The 27,832-nt window shown below is 39.2% G+C and overlaps 1 protein-coding gene across 4 annotated transcripts; it reads right to left on the bottom strand.

Annotated features, from left to right (window-relative positions):
• Positions 1–73: 73 nt before the first annotated feature.
• On the bottom strand, positions 74–27,832 carry RAD5 (DNA/RNA helicase protein). 4 transcript variants are annotated; one of them, XM_010245146.3, is made up of 20 exons: positions 26,866–27,832; positions 26,647–26,780; positions 26,381–26,516; positions 26,213–26,266; positions 25,977–26,126; positions 25,746–25,897; positions 25,583–25,667; positions 25,212–25,484; positions 24,803–24,949; positions 24,378–24,533; positions 21,915–21,982; positions 18,556–18,678; positions 18,151–18,250; positions 17,952–18,064; positions 6,003–6,281; positions 5,656–5,856; positions 4,648–4,741; positions 4,476–4,547; positions 2,755–2,853; positions 74–715 (listed from the first exon to the last, which is right to left on the bottom strand). In XM_010245146.3, the coding sequence occupies exons 1-20, from the start codon at positions 27,439–27,441 to the stop codon at positions 593–595; spliced, it is 3,135 nt and encodes a 1,044-aa protein (XP_010243448.1). In that variant the 5' UTR covers positions 27,442–27,832; the 3' UTR covers positions 74–592. The 4 variants fall into 4 exon arrangements, 3 of the variants coding, with proteins under 3 accessions (XP_010243448.1, XP_010243463.1, XP_019051594.1); XM_010245161.3 differs by lacking the exon at positions 25,212–25,484; XR_016077731.1 differs by lacking the exons at positions 74–715; positions 2,755–2,853 and adding an exon at positions 5,472–5,562 and having other exon boundaries at positions 4,516–4,547.

The raw sequence follows: 27,832 nt of genomic DNA, 5'->3' as shown, positions 1-27,832 counted from the left end.
ATTTAATAATAAACTAGTAAATTATTGTCTTTAATATTTCCCAATAGTTTGCAACACTGCTTAGCAAGGACTCTAAAAAGAAATAAACTTTTTTTGGTCATCAAAAGAAATCATCTATACATAAAAAATGCTTTAGCACATACTCTTATCATTTGGCTACAGGGTTTGGAAATAGCCCTCTTTTTGGGGAAAATAAATGTACATAATTTACTCTGAGTTACACTCGGCATTGAACATTCCCTGGTTACGGGAAGCAAGCATACAATGATGCAGGCAAAAGCCACAAAACTAATGCCAGTCTACTAGGTAAATGTGAAGAACAATATACATTCTCTATCCTCCTTGAACGATATATAGTACTGAATACTTTGTTGGCTTAGAAAGAAGACCTCATGCCACTCAATTCAACTTCCTGTCACAGTGTCATGTGGTGTCTTTCTGCCTTGCATCTTGAGTTTGTTGGACACTTGGACCCAAGAGATGGTTTTCTACTTCAGAATTGGCTTTCCATCAGTTTGCTTACAAGTAAGTGATTTCTTGTTATTTGCCTCCCATTTCAAGTCATACCCAGCAAACAACTGTCTCAGCTAGTCTATGTAAAGAGCATCTTCAGTTCCTCTATCCTTGCAGTACGAACTTCTTGATCGGTTAAGGCCCCAGCGATCATCCGTTGCTTTCGTGCCTGCACTGCCTCCATTCTTTCCTCTACTGTTCCCTACAATTAGAAAACAAATTAGCTTTAAGTAAATCAATTAACTACCCCAGCACTGCCTCCATTCTAAACCTTGAAGGCATCAAGTTTAAAATTATGGGCATGTTCCAATTGTCAAAAAGATAAACAGTACAGGCTTTAAAGTGGGAGGGATGACACAAGACCACTACCATCTTTAAGCATCTAATTTGTAAGAATAGGCATATATGACACTTCCACAACTGCCAAAAGTACAGTGACCTCACCTCTGCTACTAAAAGGAGCTGAAGAATTCTAAAACACCTTATGCAGTCCAATCAAGTGCCATGATTTTCTCGCAAGATTTTTTCTTTTCACATTCCAGGTAATGGTACATACCCTTTATGAGCCTCTGAGGACTATACCACAAATGACTTTGCCATAGTGAGTTGTACGAAATTGTACAAATTTGGCTCTACCAGCCTGATCGGAAGAAGCTCCAAAGACAGATAATGTACTCATAAGTGTGTTATCAACAATAACTGAAGTGTGATGTTTTCAATTTTGCTATAGTTGTGTGATGTTTGGACTTTGGGTTTGATTAATCATGACATGTCAAGGTAAAGTATATCTAACCGATCAAAAAACGAGTCACTTTGTAGTTGGATTTCCAATTTTGAACAAATTCTTGGTTGCTAACAAATGCATTTATTTGGCGAGATGATCACACATGTAAATTGGGTACGAGACCATACTCAAAGCTGATCCCAGCTATCCTGCATGTTGGGAGGGGTAGACTAGATACAGATCTAAGCTCTGCCTTTTTCTGCAAAGTGGCCACTATCAGACTCAAACCAGTGTTCTCACCCTTGTCAGCCCAAGGTTTTAACATTGTACCAAGCAATGGCCCCTCATGTAAATCAGTACTTTTTGAAATACAAGCTTGGCAAGCTAAAGTCCTAGTCAAGATGACGGAAAATTTTGAGGTGTGTTAGTGGGTACCCAGCTGATCTCTTCAGGAGCCACCATGGAAGATGAAGTAGGATTCACTGGATTAGCCATCTTTTATTTGTAGTTTACACTTTCAAAGACTCTCTTCACTACATGGTATTCCCTAATCTAATAATTAGCAGGTCATACTTTTGAAATGAACATTCAATTTTCAAATGTCTGGGCCGGCTAATATTTTGTGTTGCACACTTCCCATTGACTTCCAATGGCTTCACATAAATTTGAGCAACTTCCCTTGTCACAACAGACCTTCCACAAGGCACTAGTGAACCAAAGTCATTTGGAAGTTGGGACCTTGTGGTGGAGTATCTTGGAAGTAGACTCGCTGCTCAAAAAGATCTGCCTTTCAAAAGGAAAGAAAATAAACTTTGTGAGAATATAGCAACAAGCCTTCCTATTATCATTGTGTTATTCCCCATTCCTGTCACAGTGGTGAAGATGGCAATATGCTCCAAATGAATGGAATTGGTGATGCCAAAATATATAATTTTGTGGACCAAAAGGTGCTTGTTTCTGAGGAGATGTCTAATGGAGACTTGCACTAAAGCACATTGAGAGAAAAAATGTTAGATAAATGGTTAGGGTGGCCTGGTCAGGAAACCAACGACTAATATAGCAAGTAACCATCACAAATATGAGTGCTCAAGCAATGACTGATCTACCAATTCAATCAAGTGATAAACAAATGAAGGAGTTCTTGAGGTGGTTGACGTGGCTTTTGATTATTTGAAGGCATTAGTTATATAAAGTGAGGAGAGAACTACATTTTAAGAATTTTACTCGCACTGATCATTTTCTTAGTTCAAGTCTTCAAGATTCTCCAAATATTTATCATTTATTGTGCACAAGGGAGGTGCATGTCTGTAATAATTTTTAGGTTATGAGGAATAGAATTTTACAAAATCCCAAACCGGAGCAAATTAAATGGATGGCCAGTTGATTCTTTTGTGTAAGAATCGAGTGCTTTCTGTTAAGCCGAGTTTGTCCTAACTTCATTTCCTAAAGCCTAAGACACCACTACCCAAACTTCTAATTACAGTACTTGTCAGTAAATCTTGAGAAAGAAAGTGTACCTTCATGATAAAACGCTTGATTGTAACTTTTTTGGTTTGACCAATTCGATGAATACGCATGACAGCTTGTTCTTCAACAGCCGGATTCCACCATGGATCCTAAAAAAGACACCAACAATAGCATGATTAAGTAGTCACTATCAAGGTCAAATACCAGAAACCATTAAGGAATGGAAATAGAAGTCCAGATGGAGAATTCAAACCATAGACAGGAGGATCAAATTTATAGAACAGCGTCCAACACTTTAAGTCTTCGGTGCATAGGACAAAATAGAGATTGAAGAAAAAATAAAACAAAGAAGAAAATTCCCGGTGGTTCTAATGCAAATGCCAACAACATCTACTACTCAGCTGATTTTTTTTTATCAGCAGAAAAATTATTTTATTAAAATTGATGAAAAATGGAGTTAAAACATTCAATTAACAAGACTATCAACCCAAGAGCTGGAACAGTATTACATAGAATTCCAAAACAGTTGCTGCCTTGAAGCTCCATGCTTAGCAAGGGAATCAGCCATCCCATTTGCTCTCCTTCACTTTTTTTTATGAATAATGAGGTATTTTATTAAGATTAATAAAGGTGAACTGACAAGTGAATACAAAACAGAATTCTCCCAAAAGGCGTGAGTTGCTGCCTTAAAAAACGAAGTAAAATTACAATTGAGAATTTTTCAGCTTTCAAAGAATTTTTCCCATTCCAACAGGTCCTGAATACAAAGCTAATATCCTGCTTTCAGATCCCTGAATACACCTCCCATTCCTGCCATACCCAGATTTCCAAAAGAGCTTCCATCAAAGTTCAGTTTTACTCTGTTGCCTTCTGGAGGTTTCCAATCCATCTTTATCCTGTCTTTTACTCTAGAAGATTGTGCCACCTCAATCCAGGTTCTTATTATCTCATTTATAGAGAAATTCCGAAATCTTTCCAAGGTTTTTACCCAATGTTCAAACTTTTTCTTTATGCTGTCCAATGATCCACTCTTCCCACTCAAAATTCTTCCACTTTGTTCTTCCCAGACAACCCAAACCATGGCTGCCTTTGCAACCTTTCCATAATGTCATCCTTTGATCATGTCTTATTATTAAAGAACCTAACATTCTGTCTTCCCAAACCACCCATAAAACTTCTGCCCTTCTTTCCCATATATTATATCCGAATTCTCTCTTTATCCATCATACATACCCTTGTAGGACTTTTCTTATTTTTTGTTCTATATCAGGTAAGCTGCAGTCAAACCAGCCAATTTGTACCAAGTAGCATAGTTATAAAGGCAATCATCTATGTAAGCTTATTCATCAAAAAAAAAAAAATCTACTTAAGCTGATCTATTGACACCAACCTTGATACATTTAGTCAGGTCATGCCTAAGTCGTCTTATATTGCAAACTAAGGGCATACATAATCCAACTCTTTAACTTGAACTTAGGAGATTAGGGCTTGAGGAAGACAAGAATGAGAAGCAACAATCACCCAATCTGTCCAGAGAAAAAGGCCTTTACCGCCTTATCTTCATCCAATATGCTACATCTCTGGTGGTTGTTCCATTAATATTCATTGTCGTCACTATTTTTACAATCCAATAATATAGGAAAATAGACACAGGTTCCATGTTCCATGTTAACAAAGAACTTAAATGCATGTCTTGAAATTTCCATGCAATCAAGAAATTCAAACAACATAAAACATTGAAAGTAAGAAGCTCGAAAGCTTCTGCACATACCAAAACAAAGGCATTGCTTGCTGCTGTTAAGTTTATTCCAACTCCACCAGCCTTCAATGACATTAACAACACCTGTCATAACAACAACCAGGACCAAAGGTTGAACAAATCTCATTAAGAATATATTACATAATGGAAAAAAGAGAATAAATGAAGAGTTTCTAGGACAAACCAAGATATCACTTTCCTCTGAAAACTGCTTTATTACTTTCTCTCTCTGCTGCTGATTTAGAGTTCCATCCAGACGAGCAAATGGAAAGTTACACCTGGACAAAAATTAGAAATGAAAATACTAAGGCCCATAAAATATGAGATTGTCAAGACAGAATTCCATAAAACTAGCCCATGTTTGGAAGCAAAAGGTATGATGTGTGAACCAATTAAAGCATTACTTAGGGATGCTCAGAAATTCAAGCAGGAAACCTTGGACTAAAAGGAAGGTGACAAACATGGAACCAATGTTAACTGAAGCAACAAGTACAAGGAGCAAATAAACAGTCACAGCGCAATAGTCTGACAGTCAGATCGAATAGTCTGATGACAAAAAAGAGAAACACCAGGACAAAAGGTTCATTTAGGGAAACCAGGTCCCCCAAACCATTTCACAGTTTGAGGTTTAACAAGAAGGTAAGACAGATTTTTTTAGAGATTTCAAGGTTAGTCTAAAATGGTAGAGCCTTTGCTTGACAGTCAACTTTTAGCATATAACCAAGTTAATATTCAAATCATGGCATGGCATAGATAATGGGGGTGAGCCACACATGAGGACCTACACTTTAAACATCCTGAAAGGATAGGAGATCTAGCCAAAAATTTTCCTGTTTGACAATCCTAACCAGCCATTCTAATGCATTCACTTGGATGGTTCAAAAATGAGACAAGGCATCCAGGTATTTTTTTTATATATGAAATAGTTAGAAATAGATAGGGTAGTTACAGAGTTTCCAGGATCAAGAGATTCAGTTAAAGTCTAGTATAGAAGTCCTAGATGGGGACCTTATCAAATATTGGATCCAGCCCTGCATGAATGCCACATTCCAAGCAGCGGTTTTGGCAGAACATTATGGTCAATCCAACCTTGGATTCCCTTCAAAATAAATGTAAAGTAAAGGAATAGAATGAAGCAACAAAACCATCAAAAGTCCCTCTAGTAATCCTTATGCAGCAAAAGAAACATTACCTAGAAAGAGGAATCTGGAGAAGATCCAGAAAGGCAGTCCACTGACTAAAAACAATGCTTTTGGAGCCAGAAGAGCGAAGATGTTCTAATTCCTGCAAAAGAACTGCAACTTTGGATGATTCCACCCAGTTCTTTTCAATATCAATCTGAAATCGATTATCAGTTGGGGCAGTAATAAGATCTTGCCTATTGATAGTTTTCCTGTAAAAAGAATTCAAAACATAATAATTGAGGGCATACAAACAAGTCAGCCCATACTGTATAAGGAACCAAAGATTAAAAACTTTTCAATCTATATTTAGATGTAAAAATACTGCCACAAGCCAAATAAAGGGTCTTGAAGATACCTACAAACAGGACAAAGACCAGAAGCATGGTTCCGCCAACTGGCCAAGAGACATTCTCGGCATAGGCGGTGAGCACAAGGAGTCAATACTGCATCCTCAAAAGATTCAAGACAAATTGGGCACTCTCCCTTTTCTCCTCTACGTAGTTCTTCCACAACCTCCTGAATATAGGCCCTAGAAGGTACATCATTGGATTCCCCTTCTGTGGCATGCTTATCACCTTTAAGAAAACGTTTTGCAAGCTTATTCAGGTCTGAGAACTCTTGTGTATCACCACGACTGGACACATTACAACCATCAATCAGAAACAATTATTGCAGAAAAATATAAAGACCATTTAATAATAAGACATCTAAAAACGAGATTTGACAACCATCAGCACTCATCTCATGCTCTGAACAGCCACCAACTATCTGGAAAAAAAAAATTGAAAAATACAGAAGGTACACTGATTCTCCAAAGATCTCCTAGAGGGGTACCATAAGTAGCAAAATCTAAACTATATGCCATGCAATTTTTTCCTGATTGTCCCTTCACAGATGGTACTTAATTCATAATTATTCTTTTGCTATTTCTCTATATCATCTCTTTCACAAACTACCTACCTCATGCATCAGGAAAGGACACTGAACTGCATATTCTGCAATTTTCCCCAAATGCTAAATTTACAGATGATAATGCATGATATGTGTTAGAATACACAAATCAGGGGTATTTTGGTCATTTGGGTTTATCTATTTGAGAGTGAAAGGTCTATTTTATTTAAGTTTAAGTTATGTGTCCCATCACTTATGAGGGACAATATGGTCTTTTCTTGTAACTATGTTATTGGAGATAAATACAAGTGAGTCGGCTAGAGGTGGACTGATTTTTCCTAATCTGGTCGAACCCTTCTTCTTCTCTTCTTCTTCTCTACTTTAACCTAGAATCGAATAGGGATTTCACATGGTATCGGAGCAATAAAACCTAGTTCTCTTTTCCCTTTTTTTTTCTTTCCTCATTGTTTGTCTTCTTCCTAGGTTCGCCGCCAACTATTTCAGCTTTCTTCGATTTTCTTCTAGCCTGAGTAGAAGCTCGACAAGAGGCCAAAAAGGAGTGGTCGTTTTGTGGTTTTGGAGGTGAGTATGCCTCCAGTTACTGTGGTGGTGGTCGTTGAGGTTGTGTACTAGATGCCCTCTATTCTGTGATACGAAGAGGGCTGTTTGTGGACAGGTATGAGCAGTTCTGTTTTTTGCCCAAATAGTGGACTGTAAATGTTGTGTTTTGGTTCAAAATATTTTTTTGTGGAGGTTTGAAGTGATTAGTATGCATATCAGCCTTGTTCTTCTCTGTTTTTACCTCATATGTGTGCTGAAAGTAGAGTTTTTTGACTGCTGAAGTTCACGACAACAGTGGTGTGGTGGTGGTTGTACTGTGTTGAATGGTGTGTGGGTGATTCTGAATAGTTGAAAGTGAAACCTTGTGTCGTGTGGTGGTGTTTATACTGATTTCTGTGTTTGGTTTAATGGCTGAGTGACTTCAACCCTTGTATTTGGTGTGTGAATGGTTCTGCAATGTGCAGTGCAGGTGTTTGATTTAATGACTGAGTGATTTCAGTTTTTGTATTTGATGTGCAATGTGTATTTGAAGAAGTTGGTGGTGCTGAGAGTGAGATAAGTTTTGTGGAAGTGCGTGAAGTTGTGTTGAATATTTGAAGGTGAATTAGTTAAGATGGCATCGATTGGAGATGGGAATGACAATAAAACAGGCGTTATGATTCCTCCAGATTACCTAAATGTTCAAATGACATCTATTAAGTTGAATGGTGAGAATTATGTGCCATGGGAAAAATCTGTGGAGGTGTTTTTAAAGGCCAAGAAAAAAGTAAAACATGTGAGAGAGGAGAAACCCTCCTCTGATTCTCCGGGGTTTAGTGACTGGGAACAGGAAGATGCACAAATAATGACATGGTTGTGGAATAGCATGGAACAAAAAATTAGTGTGAACTTTATGTTCCTAGATACAGCTAAAGAAATCTGGGATCATGCTAAGAAATTGTACTCTGGACAAGACAATACAACTAGAGTGTATCAGTTGTACCAAGAGTACTTTAATTTGAAGCAAGGCAGTCAAAGTTTGGAGGAATACTATGCAAGTCTGAGGAATATCTGAAATGAGCTCAATGTGTATCATCCTCTGACACAGGATGTTCAGATTCAGCAACAACAGCGTGAGCAACTTGATGTGACAAGGTTTCTGGTGGGTTTGAAGGCTGAATATGAGCTTGTCCGTGCACAAATATTGAGGGGGTATACTCTTCCCTCACTTGAAGAAGTTTTTGCCCGTCTTAGGAGGACATCTATTGAGTCTATAGAGCATTCTTCTCTCTCAAATAGATCTGGTTTTGTGGTGACTAGAAGGGGAGGCCGTGGAAATAGAGGTGGTGGTCGTGGTCGTGGCCTTCCAGGTAACCGTGGTGGTCCCATGTTTAACCGTGCTGGTGGCCGGAGTGGAGGTCGGGACTCAGGAGGAGGTCGTGGTAAAGGAAGAAGTGATGCCCTTAGGAAGTGTACACACTGTGGATTAGAGGGGCACACGGTTAATTTCTGCTATGGTTTACATGGTCCACCCAACACTTGGGCTAACCATGTTGTAACTAAGGGTAGTGGTACAATTACTGAAAGTCAGCAAACAGACCCGATTCCCTCCACATCTACTGGTGCTTCTGGGAAGGAGATGGTGAATGTACCCTGTGCAGTATATGAGTAGTTCCTTTAGACATCTCAGCAGAACACAGCTACCCTTGCCCATTCAGGTATGGCTTGCTTGGCTTCCAAACCTTCACCCTGGATCATTGACTCCGGAGCCTCAGACCATATGTCTGGGACTCCTAATGTATTTTCTTCTCTTTCTCGGTCCTCCGCATCTCAAACAGCTACTCTTGCTAATGGTTCTACATCTCCCATCTGTGGGGTTGGTGATGTTGATCTCTCCTCCTTGTCTTTATCATCTGTTTTATATGTTTCCAAGTTCCCCTTTAACCTTATGTCTGTTAGTAGATTAACCAAGTCACTTAATTGTTCTATAACCTTTTATCCCTCTTCTTGTGTGTTTCAGGATCTCAAGATGGGGATGAAGATTGATGGAGAGCATGAGGCAGGTGGATTGTATTACCTTGATGGTGGTGGTCCTCCAGTAGCTTTTCAGTCTTCTCTTACTCCTCTTTAATGGCACTGCAGACTTGGTCATCTTTCTCTCAAGGCTCTGAAGTTGATGGTTCCTTCCTTGAGTCATATTTCATCTTTGGATTGTGAGTCATGTCAGCTTGGGAAACATCATAGAGTCTCTTTTAGTCCAAGAGTTGATAGTCGTGTCTCGAGTCCTTTTTCTTTAGTTCATTCTGATGTCTGGGGTTCGATCAAAGTGATGTCATACAATGGCTATGAGTATTTTGTAATTTTTGTTGATGACTTTTCAAGGATGACATGGATTTATCTTATAAAAGATCGCAATGAAGTTTTCTCTATTTTTCAAAAATTTTATGATGAAATACGTACCCAATTTGGTGTTCATATTAAAATTCTTCGCTCCAATAATGCCAAAGAGTACACCTCAATACCATTTCAACAATACTTAGAGCACCATGGGATAATTCATCAAACTTCTTGTGCCTACACCCCACAACAGAACGGTGTAGCTGAACGGAAAAATCGACATCTCCTTGAAATTGTTCGGTCTTTGATGCTTAATATGAATGTCCCAAAGCATTTTTGGAGTGATGTTGTCCTCACATCTTGTTTCCTCGTCAATCGGATGCCCATGTCCATCCTTGGAAGTCAATCCCCCTTCTCGGTGTTGTTTCCCACCTTGTCTCCGTTTCCTCTCACCCCAAGAGTCTTTGGATGTGTTTATTTTGTTCAAAACTTGGGGCCTGGTTTAGACAAGTTAGATGCACGAGCTACTAAGTGTATCTTCCTTGGCTACTCAATGACTCAGAAAGGGTATAAGTGCTATAACCCTAACTTCCATAAGTCATTTGTGTGTTCCGATGTCACCTTCTTTGAATCAGTTCCTTTTTTCTCGGATACTGTGGTTTCTTCTCCTTCCTCCGTAGTTTCTCTTCTTGTCCCTGTTGCGGATCCCCTTCCCGTGGTTCCCATTCCAGTTGTAGATTCACCTCCCATGTTGGTTACTATTGAGAGGCCACCAATCAAACATGTGTATACTCACAAAAGAGCACCGGCCCCTCCTCCAATTCAGCCCTCGTCGACAGATCCTGTCATTGCTTCTTCCTCAGAACTTGATCTTCCTATTGCGGAAAGGTAAGTACACTTGTACTTCTCATCCTATTTCACACTATGTTTCGGTTGCTCACCTTTCTGCTTCTCATTGCAAATTTATATCATTGTTATCATTTGTTTCCATTCCCAAGATTGTCCAGGAAGCCCTTACCTCCCCAGGGTGGCGGCAAGCCATGGAAGAGGAACTCTCTGCTCTACAACACAATCACACGTGGGAACTTACTGCTCTTCCTCCTGGCAAGCATGCTATTGAGTGTAAGTGGGTCTACACAGTGAAGTATCTTCCAGATGGTAGTGTGGAGCGATTGAAGGCCAGGTTAGTGGCCAAGGGCTATTCTCAGCTGTATGGTGTGGACTATATGGAGACATTTTCTCCTGTGGCTAAAATTGGTTCAGTTCGGGTGTTGATTTTACTAGCTACTATGTATGATTGGCCTCTTGTGCAACTGGACATCAAAAACGCTTTCCTACATGGTGATCTCATTGAGGAAGTGTATATGGAGCAACCGCCAGGGTTTGTTGCTCAAGGGGAGGTTGGTAAGGTTTGTAGACTCAAAAAGGCAATTTATGGACTGAAACAATCTCCACGCGCATGATTTGGGAAGTTCAATGAAGTAGTGAAAGAATTTGGGATGAAATAGTGTCAGGTAGACCATTCTGTGTTCAGCCATGACTCAAAAGTGCAAAGAGACTGGGCCGAATGGGCCCTAACATACTCTCTTGTAATATCTTTTATTTTATTCTTAATGGGCCTGTTATTTATTTTTTTGCTTTATTTTCTTTATGTAACTGCCAAGCTGGCCGCCCACTTAAGGGCATTCTTGTCATCATCAAATTTTTAGATCTTAATAAAATAGGGTTAGAGGAGAATGGAGAATATTAGACTCCTTCTCTTACCTCTTATTTTCGCCATCTTCTTTTGTACAGCTATTCAAACCTGTTTTCTTCTGCTAATCCCTAAGTTTACTCTTGATATTAGAGGACTGATTCACATCTTGGTATCAGAGCGGGTTTAGTTCCTCTTCCTTTTTTTACCCTTCATTCTTGTACACTCTAAAATCAAGGGAGCATATGGAGAGATAGGTTCTCTATAGTATAAAGAATCACTTGCCTGGTTGGTAGAGGGTTTGGTGAGTTTAGATCTGGCTGGATTTTGCCAAGAAGTGATGATCCGCTACTGCCCAAAACCCTAGCCGACTAGAGATTTTCGAGGTTACCAGGAAAGGTGAAGCTCGAGTGTGGCGCTCTATGCTTGGAAGGTGTCCGGTGACTACTAAAGGAGGGTGGTTCAGGTTTGGAAGAGTTTGGGTTAGTCTGGTTGGTAAGGCTGCATCTTCTCTCTTCCTCCCATCAACTAGGCAGAGCAAAACCCTAGTTTTTCAAGCACCCGAGTTCTGATTTGACTTCAAGTAAGTTTACATAGTCAAAATTTCTGGTTCTTTGATTTCCGTTTGATTAATGGAGACATACAGAAGTGAGTTCAAGCAGGTGCAAGTTTCTGGACCTACCTCAGTAGATTCCGTTTTGACTGGTATAACCACAATTAAGCTAGATGGGACAAACTATCTTGCTTGGGCACAGTCTATAAAAATCTATGTTTGTAGTGGAGGAAAACTCGGGTATCTCACAGGCAGTAAGGTGAAACCCGAGGAGACAGACCCTGAATTTGAAAAATGGATGCAAGAGAACTATACTGTCATAGGATGGTTAGTCAACTCTATGCAACCCCATATAAGCCAGCACTATCTCTGGATGTCTTCGGCTAAGGAGATATGGGACAGTGTTACTGAGACCTATTCACAGAAACTGAATGTAGCCAGAGCGTATAAATTGAAAAGTGATGTGAAGAACCCGAGACAGGGAGAGAAGAGTGTAGCAATCTACTACTCTATACTAAAATCCCTATGGCAGGAAAATGATGTTATGGAGACAGTGGTATGGGAGAGTAAAAAGGATGCTGGAATGTATAGAAAGCTAGTGGAGAGAAATAGGGTGTTTGAGTTTCTCACTGGACTCAACCCTGAGTTTGATATTATTAAACATAATATTTTGGCCAGAGATGAGATTACTCTTTTACAGGCATATGCTATGATAAGTAGTGAGGAGAGTAGGTGGCGGGTTCAGTTGCAGAGTCCACGTACAGAACATTTTGCACATGCAGGAATGAAACCAAAGGGCCCTACTGAGAAAAGAGAGCAAGTGTGTGAATATTGCAAGAAACCACGACATACAAAGGACACCTGCTGGAATCTTCATCCTAGACTTCTCCCTGATAGGTTTAAGAACAACAATAACTCTAAGAAGGGCAGTCAGGTGGGAAAACCCAAGACTGCTAATGCTGGTACAGTACTTGAAGGGGGAAGTAAGGAGAGTGAAGGGAAATCAACCATTGAACAATTGGTTGCAATGAAGCTGAACTTTGAAAAGTATGGGAGAATCCTGAATCACTTGGAAGCTACAGTTTCTTCAGCTCACCCTTCCAATAGTACATCATCTTCATCGGCTTTCGCTCACTCGGGTATTTGTGCTTCTGCAAATCATGCTTCAGTTTCAAGTAATCATAAAATCCCTTGGATTATTGATTCTAGTGCATCAGACCATATGACCAGCCTGTCTAACCTTTTTTGTTCATATCACCTTCTCTCTGGGAAAGAGAAAATATCCCTTGCCGATGGGACCCTTGCCCCCATCTCTGGTAAAGGTGATATAAAGACCTCTAACACACTGTTCTTATCTTTTGTCCTTCATGTCCCTAAGCTTAACACAAACCTCTTATCTGTTAGTAGCTTAACAAAATCCATGAATCGCAGCATAACCTTCTTTCCCACGCATTGTGTTTTTCAAGACCTGCAGTCTCAGAGGATGATTGAGGGTGGCCATGAGGCGAACGGAATATACATGTTGGACACACCGAATCATGCTTTGGGACCACCTCGTGGAGTTGCCTTAGAGTCAGTCGTGTTAAAGTCTGTTAACAAAATTTTATTATGTCATTTTCGGTTTGGTCACTTGTCTTTTTCTGCTTTGAGTCATCTGTTCCCAGATATGTTTAAAGGGGTGTCTTTATCGAGTCTTCATTGTGAATCATATGAGCTGGCAAAGCATTGTAGACATTCCTATTCAATTAGCAATAAAAGATCACTTTCTCCTTTCCATATTGTTCACTCTGATGTGTGGGGCCCAAATCACATGCCAACCATGGGAGGCTACAGGTACTTTATCCTTTTTATTGATGATTATTCGCGTTACACTTGGTTTATCTCATGAAATCCAGGGATGAAGTACCAACTATTGTGAAAAAATTTCATGAACTCATCATCACCCAGTTTAATACTCGTATCAAAATATTCCGTTCTGACAATGCTAAGGAGTATTTTGAGAAAACCCTCTCCACCTATCTTGAAACTTTTGGGGTTATTCATCAAAGTTCTTGTTCCTACACTCCACAACAAAACGGGGTGGCGAAAAGAAAGAACAAACATGTGGTTGAGGTTGCCAGATCCCTTTTATTTGCATCCCATCTTCCTATAAAATTTTGGGGGGATGTTGTTCTTACTGCTACCTTTCTGATCAATCGTATGCCCTCCCGGGTCCTTGGCAAGCGAAACTGTACAGCCCATTGTATTTCCAAACACTTATCTTACAACCTTCTCTCCCCTTCCTACTACTTTCTTGCCTCTGTTTCTTCCCATGTGATACCCAGGTCTGTACCGTAAGCATTATCTCAAGCTGAATGGAGGGATGCTATGATGGCTGAACTTGATGCATTGCATAAGAACCATACCTAGGATATTGTGGACTTGCCAAAAGGGAAGGAACCAGTGGGTTGTAAATGGGTGTTTACCATTAAATATCACTTTGATGGCTCTGTTGAGAGGTTTAAGGCCCGATTGTTTGCTAAGGGCGACACTCAAATGTATGGCATTGACTATCTTGAAACATTTGCTCTTGTAGCTAAGATGACCTCAGTCAGGGTTTTACTTTCTCTAGCAACTACTTTTGACTGGCCCCTACACCAGTTTGATGTTAAAAATGCCTTCTTGAATGAAGACATGCATGCAGAGGTCTATATGTCCCTACCTCCAAGAGTGTATGGGAAAGAAATGAAAGGCAAGGTGTGTAAACTACACAAATCTATTTATGGTCTCAAACAATCTCCTCGGGCTTGGTTTGAGAGATTTCGGGCTGCTCTTGTCTCCTTTGGCTACATTCCAACACAATCTGATCATACACTGTTCTTGAAGAGAAATGACTCTCTGGTGACCTTCTTGATTGTTTATGTTGATGATATTGTAGTCACGAGTAATGACATTGAAGAAGCCAGCAAACTAAAAGAATTTCTCAACTCTGAATTTGAAATCAAGGATTTGGGAGATCTTCGGTATTTCTTGGGCATTGAAGTTGCTCGATCTAAGGATGGTATGTTCATATCTCAGCGCAAATATGTCCTTGATCTTCTTGCTGAAACTGGTAAACTTGGAGCTAAACCCATCTCCACTCCCATTGATCCTAATCATAAACTTTCTGCTACAAATGGTGAATCTTTGTCTGATAAGGGAGTGTTTCAGAGACTGCTTGGAAAGTTGTTATACATTTGCATGACTCGGCCAGATATTTCCTATGCAGTAAGTGTTATTAGTCAATTTATGCATTCTCCCAGAGATGTCAATTTATGTACTACTTGAAAGGTACTCCAGGGAAAAGTATTCTATTTGCTAAGCATGGTCACATGAAGCTGGAAGCCTTTACTGATGCAGATTGGGCAAGATGTATTGATGATAGAAGATCCACCTCTGGTTATTGTGCTCTGGTTGTTAGGAATATTGTGTCTTGGAGGAGTAAGAAACAATCAGTAGTTAATAGATCCTCAGCTGAAGCAGAATACAGGGCAATGGCTCATGGTGTGTCAGAATTACTATGGCTACGATCTCTTCTAGAGGAATTGGGGGTGGACTATGAAAAACCAATGATGCTCTATTGTGACAACCAAGCTGCTATCAACATTGCACATAATCTTGTTCAACATGACAGAACTAAGCACATTGAGGTTGATAGGCATTTCATAAGGGAAAGAGTCTCTTCAGAAGAGCAACTGGCTGATATCTTGACCAAAGGAGTTCCAAGAGGGAAATTAACACATTATATAAGCAAGCTGGGCATGATTGACATCTATGCTCAGCTTGAGGGGGAGTGTAAAGAGACTGGGCCGAATGGACCCTAACATCCTCTCTTGTAATATCTTTTATTTTATTCTTAATGGGCCTATTATTTATTTTTTTGTTTTATTTTCTTTATGTAACTGCCAAGCTGGCCGCCCACTTAAGGGCATTCTTGTCATCATCAAATTTTTAGATCTTAATAAAATAGGGTTAGAGGAGAATGGAGAATATTAGACTCCTCTTACCTCTTCTTTTCGCCATCTTCTTCTTTTGTACAGCTATTCAGACCTGTTTTCTTCTGCTAATCCCTAAGTTTACTCTTGATATTAGAGGACTGATTCACATCTAAAAGATGGGAAAATCTTGCTAGTGGTGTATGTGGATGATATTGTCATAACTGGGAGTGACAGTAACAGGATTGACAGGCCGAAGAAATTCCTACTGGACCACTTCAATACGAAAGATTTGGGTAAGCTGAAATACTTCCTGGGAATATAAGTTGTAAGGTCAAGGCATGGAATTAACTTATGTCAAATAAAATATGTTCTTGACCTACTTGAAGAAACAGGACTGTTAGGTGCTAAACCAGCAGAGACTCCTATGGAACTTAATGTCAAGTTGAGTGTTGATGCAGGTGAAGAGTTTGATGATCCTGGATGATACAGAAGGTTGGTGGGAAAGTTGAATTATCTAACTATTACCCGACCAGATATATCATTTGCTGTGAGTATGGTGAGTCAGTTTATGCAACATCCTCGGATTCCTCATTGGGAAGTAGTTCTAAGGATTGTTAGGTACCTGAAGGGTGCTCCAGGTCGTGGTTTGCTATACCAAAGTGGAGGAACTCTTGAAATAGTAGGGTATACAGATACTGATTGGGTTGGTTCTATATCAGACAGGAGATCAACCACAGGGTATTGTACCTTCCTTGGTGGCAATCTTGTAACTTGGAAGAGCAAGAAACAAACAGTGGTGGCAAAGAGTAGTGCAGAAGCTGAGTACAGGGCTATGGCTCATACCACATGTGAACTAGTATGGTTGAAGAATTCTCGGTTGACAAACCCATGAGACTATACTGTGATAACCAAGTTGTTGTTCACATCTCTTCCAACCCAGTCTTCCATGAGAGAACCAAACATATTGAGGTCGATTGTCACTTTGTGAGAGAGAAAGTGAAAAGTGGAGTGATAACCACATCTCATGTGAGCTCAAGAAATCAGTGGGCAGATCTCTTTACAAAGGGATTGTCTCGGGGCAGAGTAGATTATATTTGTGACAAGCTGGGACTATATGACATATACTCTCCAGCTTGAGGGGGAGTATTAGAATACACAAATCAGGGGTATTTTGGTCATTTGGGTTTATCTATTTGAGAGTGAAAGGTCTTTTATTTAAGTTTAAGTTATGTGTCCCATCACTTATGAGGGACAATATGGTCTTTTCTTGTAACTATGTTATTGGAGATAAATACAAGTGGGTCGGCTAGAGGTGGACTGATTTTTCCTAATTTGGCCAAACCCTTCTTCTCTTCTTCTTCTCTTCTTCTTCTTCTCTACTTTAACATAGAATCGAATAGGGATTTCACAATATGAATTTCTCCTATCCAATAGTTAAATTAAGAATTTACAAAAAAGATTGCCAATTAAGAATTCACAGAAAAATTGTCAAAAGAAAAAGAAATGGTAAGGACCTAAGTGGCACATCCCCTGGCCCCTTCAAGACACTAGAAAAATCAGCAAATAAAGCTTGTAAGCAGAAATGCAGTACTAGTTCACAATAAATCAATATGGCAGATCATCTATCTCAGTGGCCTCTCTTGACTGGTGTGGAGATGGCAAATCATCTATTTCTGCATTGTCCTTTTGGTGCAAACCTATAGCCCTGGATACTTTTGGCAGAGTGGTTTCTTTCCAGTCTAATGAACATTTCTTCAAGGACAGCATCTTGGAGGTCTAAGCAAGAGAGGAAATCTTGTATAAGGTCTGATGCCTGTGGTCATATTCTGGGGTGTGTGTGTGTGTGTGTGTGTGTGTGAGAGAGAGAGAGAGAGAGAGAGAGAGAAAGAGAGAGATCTGAAATAAATGCACATGAGCTTGAAAATAAGTTTATTTAGCACACTAGCAATGGTGGTGGTAGGGAGAACCAAAGGCAAGTTGTGTTCATGGCTAGCTGCTCGTAAAGATTTCAAAGGACAATCCTTTTAATGGTTTTTGTAAAAGGATATTTCGTTCATATGATTATGTCATACTAACTATAAGGTGTATAGATCTATGTGCAGTGCTTTGGTGTAAATGGCAGATGGATATTTGATTGATAACAATCACTTTATTAATGAAGAGAAGTCTAGTATTTACAATGATTTATAAACATGTACTTCCTCTTCAAGGCTGCTTTCACCAGCCCACCCTCTATTTGATTTACACCTACTACAGATACACTTGTTTCAAATAAAATAAATTAAAATAAAAAAGATAGCAGAACCAGAAACTATACTGCACTCTGAAACAAACCTCATCACAAGAAAGGGATGGTCACAACATTGGCGAAGACGTAAAAGCAACTCCAAAATGGAAGCATAATTATGAAGAACCCTTCCTTGCTCAACAAATTGGTCAAACTTGACCTGATAGAAAGCACAGTAACATGTTGCATAGCTAAGGAAAATATTCAACATCAAGAGAAATGCAAAGATCATAAGACAAGAAGTACCTTGGATCTTTTAAAGAGGGCCTCATAGAAATCCTTCTCAGCTTCTGTGAGTTCACAATAAATCACCTGAATATCGGCTGGAGGGAGAACTAAAATTGGCCTATACCGAGCAAAAAAAATAAGAAAAATAAAAATGAGATTCTCAATAGTTTGCAATGATACTAACATATGTCATACCTCAACATTGGGTGAAGGGTATCACAAGGCAACCCACAAGATCTAGAAATGTGGGCACAGCCATATATATACTACTTATATTCATGCATCCAACCATATACATACAAGACACCTTTATATACATTTTAGAGAAGCTAAAGAGAAAAACATCGGTATCCATCCAACATGTTGACAAGATGCTGGAAACAAATGCATCCCCAACTCATGCATCACAGCTAGTTCACAAACCTGCCCTCTCTGTCTGTGCTAAACTTTGTTCTTCTCAACATCATCGATCTTAAGATAGACTGAACCAACTTCAATCCCCGCTCATCACCTTCTTCAAAAGGCTTTTGGACAAGTTTATTCCACCTAGCATTGTTAAGAAAATTATCAAATCACCAACTCAGTTAAAACATCAATCAAACTATCATTTTCAATATCAACACTACTAAATATTTTCATTTCCATAGGTAGCATGTAAGTGTACTTTGATCTAAAACTGTCTCTGCTTTCAATTCCTTTCTTTATATGAAAGTTTATAATGACAAAATAATCTGGAGGCGTCTGTTTTTCCTTTCTTATTTCCAAATATAGCATCAAATATTTTCAAGTCATTGGCAACTTTCGGGTACTCAACAACTACAACCTTTCACACAAGTTTCCAACATTTTAGAAATATTCTGCTGTTAAATAACCTTGTTCACCATATTTTGGTGACAAGCTTCCATAATGAAAAACTTAAAAGAAGACAATTAAATTTCTTTTGCATGTCAAGTTTAAATAGCCATTAGCTTACTTAAGCACAAACTTACTTGTTCTTTCTATAGTAAAAGAATTCATGGGGAAAAAACATCAGCTTTCCAATTCCACCAATTTTCAGAATTTTGGGGTGATAGGACATTGGTATTATTTGAGCTTTTTAATTTATTTTCTAGTTGCTTGCATCTTAAGAATAAGGTTTTTAAGTTTTCTAGAAATTTACTACCACAGAATTACTATTCATGGCAACTTTTAGACTTATTTATAATAATTCCCATGATTAGTATCTATAGTAAAATCATCATCATCTAAGATTTGTCCCAATTACATGAGGCCAGCTACATAAATCTTGTTTTTCCACTCCATTTTGTCCAGTGCCATATCCATCGTTTAATTATGAGGGCTTAAATCATTTCTTATTACTTCCACCCAGGTCCTTTTTGGTTGGCTAGCTCTTCTATCCCCTTCAACTTGTAACATATCACTTTTTCGAACAGGTGCTGTAAATGGTCTTCTATGCACGTGAAAATTGTCTCAATTTACTTTCTCTCATTTTATCACCTATTGGAGCTACTCCTAGGTTCCTTTGCATCACTTTATTTCTAACCCTGTCCTTTCTAGTTTTACCAATCATCCATCTAAGCATTCGCATTTCTGTCGTGTTCATTTCTTCAGGCATGCTATTTCTTAACTGTCCAACACTCTGCTCCACACAACATAGCTAGCCTTACAATTGCTTTGTCCTTTTAGCCAAAACGTTATTCAGCTATCAAATAAGACTCCAGATGTAACCCTCCCTTTTGGGCAACATCCCCCTCAAATTCTTCTTTGTTATGAATCACTGAACCAAGGTATCAAAAGAGGTCACATTGAGTTGTCTCTTCATCTCATGTCCTAAGTGTACCCTGATTTGCACTCCTTTTATAATTAAATTTGTGTTGCATATATTCTGTTTTAGTACTACTTAATTTAAAGCCTCTTGTTTCTAATAGAGTTGTCCATAAACCTAATTTTACATTTAATCCTTTGGTAGTTTCATCAAATAATACTATATCATCAGCAAACATCAAGCACAATGGGACCTCCACTTGAATATTTTAGTCAATACTCAATAAATAAGGACCAAGTGCTGAACCTTGGTGAAGACCCATTGCAACTGTAATAAATATGGACCAAGCACAATGGGACCTCCTCATACATATCCTTAATTAGATTCATACATATTTGAGACTCTTTTCTTTTCCAAAATCCACTATATTACATCTCTAGGGACTTAATCATATGCTTTCTCTAGTTCAACGAAAGCCATATGAATCATCCCAATAGAAAGACGGCTTCCATGTTTGATCTTCTTGGCATAAACCCAAATTAGTTTTCTGAAATATTTGTTTCATGTCATAACTTCCGCTTAATTATTCTCCACCAAAGTTTCATAATGTGGCTCATGAGTTTAATTCCACAATAATTATCACAATATAGCCCTTGTTTAATACAGGCACACAATGCTCTTTCTCCATTCATCTGACATTTTCTTTGTTTTCATTATCATGTTAGATAGTTTATTTAGCCATAATAGGTCTACCTCTCCCATACCTTTCCATACTTCTATTGGGATATCGTCAAGTCCTAATGCCTTTCCCTTCTTCATCTTGTTTAGCGTCTCCTAACCCTTCACTTTAGTAGTTCTAATTTTGTGAAGGTATATGCTCCTTTTATCTCTATTAAAGTTAACAATCCCTCCACTAGACCCTCAACATGCTCCTTAATTAATAATCTTTCAAAATAGTTTTTCATTTTTCCTTAATTTTGTGATCTTTTATCAACTCTTTGATCTTCCTATTTAATGCATCTAACTCTATTTAAATCTCTACCATTTCTTTCCCTCCTTTTGCTAGTTTACAAATTCCATACTCTCCCCCTTTAGTGCCTAATTTATGATATATTTCATCGTATGCCATAAATTTAACTTCACTCACTTTCTTTTTAACTTCCTTTCTTATGGTTTTATATTTTTCTAAGTTTTCTATATTTTTAGTCTCTTGCCTATCTTTATAGCATGATCATCTTACTTTGATTATATTAGAGTTGTCAATGGATAGATCTAATTCAAGACAAGCTATACAAGTCCCGAACATATTACTAATCAATTCCATATGAATATATGATAGACCCAAAACCATCCCACTTTATTTGTTTGTAGTAAAATAAAAAAATATATTTAAATAAAAAGAAGAGTAAAAGGAAGGTGACAAGAATCACCCAAGAGAATAAGAAACCCTACACCCAACAAAACAAATCACCAGCTACTAAAACTCAAACCCTACCATCAACACCCAAGACACCAATCAAATAAAAACCCTAAATACATGAAAAACTCTTAAACAAGAAAGAGACAAAAAAAAGCATCCTAATCAAGCCCAACCTCCCCTTAAAACAAAACTTCTTTCAAACCAAGAAAAAGAGAAACACCGCAAACCCAAACAACCAAAGCAAAAACCACCCATCCACCATTACGGTTGCAAACTTACAATCGAATCAAGCTCTAATCAAATCAACTGCCACTCCCAATCCCCAAGGCATTGAAGGCCATCAAAGTGTTTTAAACATGACTTTATCAAATACATGAGAAAGGTCTAAATACAAGCCATACTATAATAATGGAATTTGGTGAAACGACTATATGCAACTTGGCCAGATTTAAATAGCAGCAAGGTTGTACCCTTAATTCTCACAGAAAGGAGGTTGTATCCTAAAGCCAGAGGCAGTATGACATATCAAGCATCTTTGCATAGAGAACTTAACAGCATAAGAAAACAAAGATTATTAGACCAGGTCACAAGATTTACCAGGCCCAGTTGCCCCAAGGTTCCACCTTCAAAAATCGAAGAAGACTATAAATGTCCTCCAAGTTGTTCTGCCATAAAAGTAAACATCATAGAATAAAAACACTAAAGTAGATGGAAAACCACATGGAGCTAAGTAGAACTATGAATCAAAGAAGTTACAAGAAATATTATAAATTACCAATGAAAGGCAGCCCCTTCAAGCATTTCGCTATGGATGATATTATTAGAGGTTGCAATAGATAGCCTCCTCCTCCACCACACATAGAGGCATCTCAATCCAATGGCAACCACCAACAGCCATGTCAAGTTGAACTTTGATGGTGCAGCCTGGGGAACCCAGGGCCTTCAGGTATATGGGAGATGTTTAGAGATGGTAATGGAGCCATTATGGCCATATCCTCATGACCAATAGGCCAGAGGAATGCCATAAGAACATAATTACATGTTGTATTATATGGACTCAAAGTTGGGAAAGCATCCTTTTTACCTTTTTGAAAAAGAGAAAAAGATAAGGTAATTTATGAAATGGTAAACAGGAACATAGTGCAACAGGATTAGGCCCACCCCACAACCAAGTGGCACCTAGATTAACATACAATCACAAGCTCTACAAACTGACGAGAGAGATAGGGGGAGAAAAGATGAACCACAGATTGATTGGAAAACTCTTTAGAGACAGAAGCCCAAGAGTTCTCTGGTTATGGGGGGTAACCCCAAAATAGTAATGGGCTGGCTAAATGGAAGTAGTGAACTCCATGGCAACATAGATAATAAGGGAGTTAAGAAGTCTAGCAAGGGAATGGTCATTAGAAAGAGTTGATTGCCAAGGACAGCCCATAGCCTAGCAGCTGTTTTAGCTAAGAACAGGGTACATAGGGAAGAAACATTTTGGGGGCGTTTTAAAATGTAAAACGAAATGATAAAAGAGAGACCAGGTAGCTTACCTAAAAAAAATTCAGGCAATTTGTAATTATAATTATTCTTTTTTTCCACAATAAATTTCAGGCGTTCATCAAAAAACACATGAATATGTGCTTGGATGAAAAGACAACACAATTTAATTTTAGACAAGTCATTGTGAGTCACACACAACTTTCCACTGTCAAAATTACATATTTGTCTAGGTACATACATAAAAGGAAAGAATTTCAATTTTTATTGAAGGACTTTACCCAAACATCGAAAAAGAAAGCAGTAGAGCTAATGCTTTGGCAAGACAAGGAATAGCCAAAAATTGGTGGGGGTGACGAGGGGTGATTTGGTCCTCTAGTGACATCACGACACGTGGCACCACAGAACCGTCATATGACACCTCAGCACCAAGTAAGCATCGACTTCGGGAGAACTTCAAGCACATCGCACCCATCTCGACCTCACCTCGGCAGGCCAACCTGCGAACCCCCCGGAAAGTGTCAGGTTGGCATAAGAGGCGACATACATGATGTGATAGCCCAATTGGCGACCTGCATGATGTGACAGGCGACCTCCTTCACGACAAGGCGCCCCCCTGTCGCCTAGCCTTGCCTTGGTGCCTTGAAAACTATGCTCTCGACTTCTTGTGCCTATATAAAGGCGTCACCTCTGTCACAGAAGGTGCACACGATTTAGCTCTCACAATTTTCTAGCTCTCTCACTTTCACTTCTCAAAAACACTCTTCGCTGACTTAAGAATCAGAGTGCCCACACCAGGTAAGGTAGTCAAAGGCACTCTGATCTCTCATCCTTTTCCTGCGGTTCGACCGAGCAACCTAATCAGCTCGTCATCCAAGCTGCTCTCGAACAGGGTGCACCAGATCGCGCATCATCATGGGGGAAGGTGGGAATATGCAGTACGTAAGCAGAAAAGCTAAAATCAAAAGGGAGGCTAGCAGAGGTCAGGCCAAACATAATGGTGCTTGGAACATATTTGGCAAATTATTCTTTAACTCAATTATCAATAAAATTTTGATTATTAGATTGAAAAACAGCCACAGTTGGCAATACGAATAAAAACAAAATAAAAGATAAAATATGAATGTTGGTATTTCATCAAAATTAAAGATACATGAGAATACCATCAGGTTGAGATGAACTTTTTATACTTGGTTGATCAGGGTTGAATTGAGCATACTTTAAATAGCAATTATGAAGAAACAAGTCCAAATTAAAAGATTCTCCCTATCAAATCATACAGACAATATATATTTTCCCAATACCAAGTAAAAATATGTGCACACAAGCATCTTAAATTTGTTTGGACTTCTCCTTCATGATTGGTCAATTTTTTTCAAAGATACAGCACAAAGAAGCAAATAGCATGCTGTGAAGTGACAACTTGTTTTCTGTATTCCGCTATTTGGTCAATAGAGCAGAAAAAAACTGTGACAAACTCAAACTAAAAAGGAAACCATTCACAGTATGTGTAATTTAAGAAAGGCAAAACCATCACATTGTGCAGCATAATATTTCCAAATAAAAGTTCACCTGAATAGGTGTACCGGTAAGACACCACCGACGATCGGCAGTTAGTGCAGCTGCAGCCATGGATATTTGGCTTCTCAAAGATTTAATGGTATGTGCCTCATCAAGAATAACTCTGAACCACCGGACCGAAAAAAGCCCGTCATTGCTTTTTGCATTCTGCAGTAAAAAACGGGAAAAAAAACAACCTATGAATGGAAAGCAAGATCCATAACCTTGGTAAGAAAAAACTTCACAATGATCTATAATCTTAACTCAGCCTTAATCTCAACTATTTGAAGTCAGTTACACAATTCCCATCCTGCCATTATGCTCTATCAAGTCATTTTTTCTGTTAAGTTGTAAGTTCTTAAATCATTTCTTACCACTCACAATGACCTAGAACATTCACCATTAATATAAGAAAAGGATTAAGCATCTTGAGGTACCTCACTTGAGAATTCCGATGCTAGCACGCCATATGTAGTGAGGACAACATCATTCTTAGCTAGAAGTTTTGCATCTTTTGGTCTACTTTGCCCATAATGAACATAAAGTGCCAATAATCCAGGTTGTGCATGAGTTTCAATCTCTGCCTGTCATAGAGGAAACTTAAATGCTCAGACCCTTAGTACTACAGACTTAGGAAAGAGAAAACATCTGATGTAAATAAAATACATGAACATCTAAAACAAAAGCGGAAAAAAAAAAAAAAGACAATGGTCCAGGTTGCTTAAGAATTTCAATCTTTGCCAGCCCTTTAGGAAAGATGAATGGTCAAACCTTCATAGTAACCAGTACTATGTGTGTGGGAAAGATAAAACATCTGATACAAATAAAATAAAATCACAAATTCACCTTCCACTGGCCTAGCAGAGTCATGGGGCAAACAATAAGATTGCCACCACCAATAAGTGAGGTCCTATTTCTCATCAGCTTATCAAAACCAGAAAGTTTGGTTATCTTCCTTGGAGGATCTGGAGATTCATCCAAGATGCCATGAACTTCAAGATTTCCATCAGAAGCATGACTTGTTAACCGACTAGACAATGAACCACGCCTATCCAAATCAGCAAGCAGAAGAGCTATTGTCATAATGGTTTTCCCAAGCCCCATTGCATCTGCCAGGATCTTCAAATGCATGCAGAAGTCAGGATGCTGCAAAGTTATTGCTAAAAACAGATGGCAATTCAAAACACTAATTGGAGAATGCAAAGCCTGATACATACTCCTCCTCTTGCCATATGGAGGGTGCTAGGAAATTCAGTTGTAGCATCACCAGAAAATGCATTCAGATAGACAACAAACTCCCGCCTGGAAACACGAACACCCTAATCAAACTTCAGCCACTGAGTGCTTGAAATATCCAATACTCTAGTTATTCCATGATACCTGTCTGTGAGGCGATATGCATCCCAACACGGGTGGAGGGTTGTTGCCGCCTCCTCCAAACATCCTCCCTTCTCCAGCTGAATCATCCAATGAAGAGCCTGTTTTTGGTAAGGTCGTAATTCACACTGCAAGGTAGGAGGGGGTTCTCTTTCCTGCAACACAAATTGGAGATGGCATTCATAGTCTCAACAATCTGTGGGTCATACTGAGGGCACCTGGAAACTAGAATACCTCTAGTTCAGAGCTGTCTCCACCACTGATGATATTATCCAAATCAGAATCTGAAATGCACTCTTGATTATTTTCAGCTGAGCTTCCTTGAAGAGGCAGCTTCTTAGATCTATCAACATTAAGGGATGAAGCATGAACTCCAGAACTGTCCTGTTCATATACAATCAATTACTGGCCACAGTACACTGTGCAACACAATGATCAATGGATGAACAAAGAAACTTATTTCAATCTACCTTCAAATCCGAAGGTCGTTTCCTCATGTAAAGATCTTCAGGAGTGAATTCTGCCTAATCATGAACATAAAATGACAAGACTTAGAAACAAAATATCAGTCAACTGTCAAAAACAAGAAAAAAAAATAAGGAAGGGGACCTTCCTAACCCAAAATGTTAACACCTCACCTTCTTAAATGGGGTCAATCCAAGCAACCTGAACAGAGTAGGGAGAGGGTGAACAACTGATTCCTCACTGAGATTGCGGGCAACCTTGAGTGAAGTCTGGTGGCGCTTTCGAAACATGGAACTATTTATATACACGCTGAATGGTACGGGTGTAGAACCATCAAACCATGGACGATCCTCGTATAGGAAAATGACCAAATTAACAAAACGCAGTAACAGACTGCCTTCCACTTACAATCAATTTGCAGGTTCCGTTTTAAGCATACCTGATTGACAATATAATGGTGTCCATAATCCCAATCACATCTGGAGCAGATTTACAATGCCCCTCAATCTTAATTTTTTTCTCCTTCACAAGTGGAATTAGACAACGAGCCCACTCATTTGGAATGCGACCAATCTACAACATGATACACAAGTGATGTTTAAAGAAAATGGAGCAGTAGGCTCACTGTTTAAAATTTAGTAAATAAACTTCCACAGACCTCTCCAGAATCTTTTGTAGAGAACCTGACTATTTCCGAACAAGCCGCTGCGGCTCGTCCTCTGCCGGGAAACTTGGTTGTTGAAGGGGAACTGGAATTCTTTGACGGGAACGAAAATGTGACTTCATCACCAGACTTTATCTTCCTTCCTTTACATGTCGAAAGCCCAGCTAGTTCGCAGCTCCCAACGAACCACCAGTCACTATTGGCCGAGCCGGAAGATTGTCTCACAGGTTCCGCAGATTCGAGCGCACCATTGGCGCGAAGGACAGAATCAGGGGTCTCGCTTACAACAGAACCCATTGAACAAGCCTGATTCTCAGAACCACTTTTCTCGGGGCTCGCTGAGACTATTCTACTTTCTGGATTTGAATTCTGACGAGAAACTTCAGGACTTCTCTGAGCATCTGGTCTGTCTCTGGTGCCAAAACTAGGCGTGTCAAAGATGATGTTAATGGCGGCAGTGACGTCGTTGTTACCCATGTGAAGGGCACGAATTATATCCATGTCCGAAAATTCTTTGCCTATAACCGATCGCACGGTCGATACCAGTTCGTCGGTGACCTTATTCCCCATCTAAACCAATAACCAATAAAACCTAACCCTAATTTATAACGTTCAATGAATCTGAGCGTTGGAAGAAAGAAATGCAGTGATGATAAGGGTCCAGCATCCCGCAACGGCGAATCTAATTAATAGCTTGAAAACATCGAGACCCAGATCTGAGGGTAAGGTGCAGGAGAATGAGCTCTTACGCAGTAAAGCGCATAGTTAGTGCGTGTTAGCACTGGTTCGAAGTGGAGACGGAATAGTGACTAAACCTCTGAAGTCTGAACCTGGATATATATGGGAGAAACAAGAAACAAGACCGATAGGGGCTTATAGATTGGAGAGTTGAAGGTAAATGAGATTCTCTCTTCAGTGACGACGTCTGCTGGTCGAAGTCGAGAGAAGTGTCTGTGACCGC

Source organism: Nelumbo nucifera, chromosome 6, assembly GCF_055504915.1.
Source record: "Nelumbo nucifera cultivar China Antique chromosome 6, China Antique-T2T, whole genome shotgun sequence".
Classification (NCBI taxonomy): Eukaryota; Viridiplantae; Streptophyta; class Magnoliopsida; order Proteales; family Nelumbonaceae; genus Nelumbo; species Nelumbo nucifera.
The sequence above is the reverse complement of the archived record's forward strand: the minus strand, read 5'-3'. Positions and strand labels throughout refer to the sequence as shown.

Bases quoted from the DNA above. Each gene is read 5' to 3' on its own strand.
- RAD5 (XM_010245146.3), bottom strand. From the start codon at position 27,441: ATGGGGAATAAGGTCACCGACGAACTGGTATCGACCGTGCGATCGGTT. The intron at 26,267-26,380 runs GTGAGGTGTTAA...GTTCATGATTAG, and splicing joins GATTGACCCCATTTAAGAAG to GCAGAATTCACTCCTGAAGA. The intron at 716-2,754 runs GTACACTTTCTT...TTCTAATTGTAG, and splicing joins TCAAGCGTTTTATCATGAAG to GGAACAGTAGAGGAAAGAAT.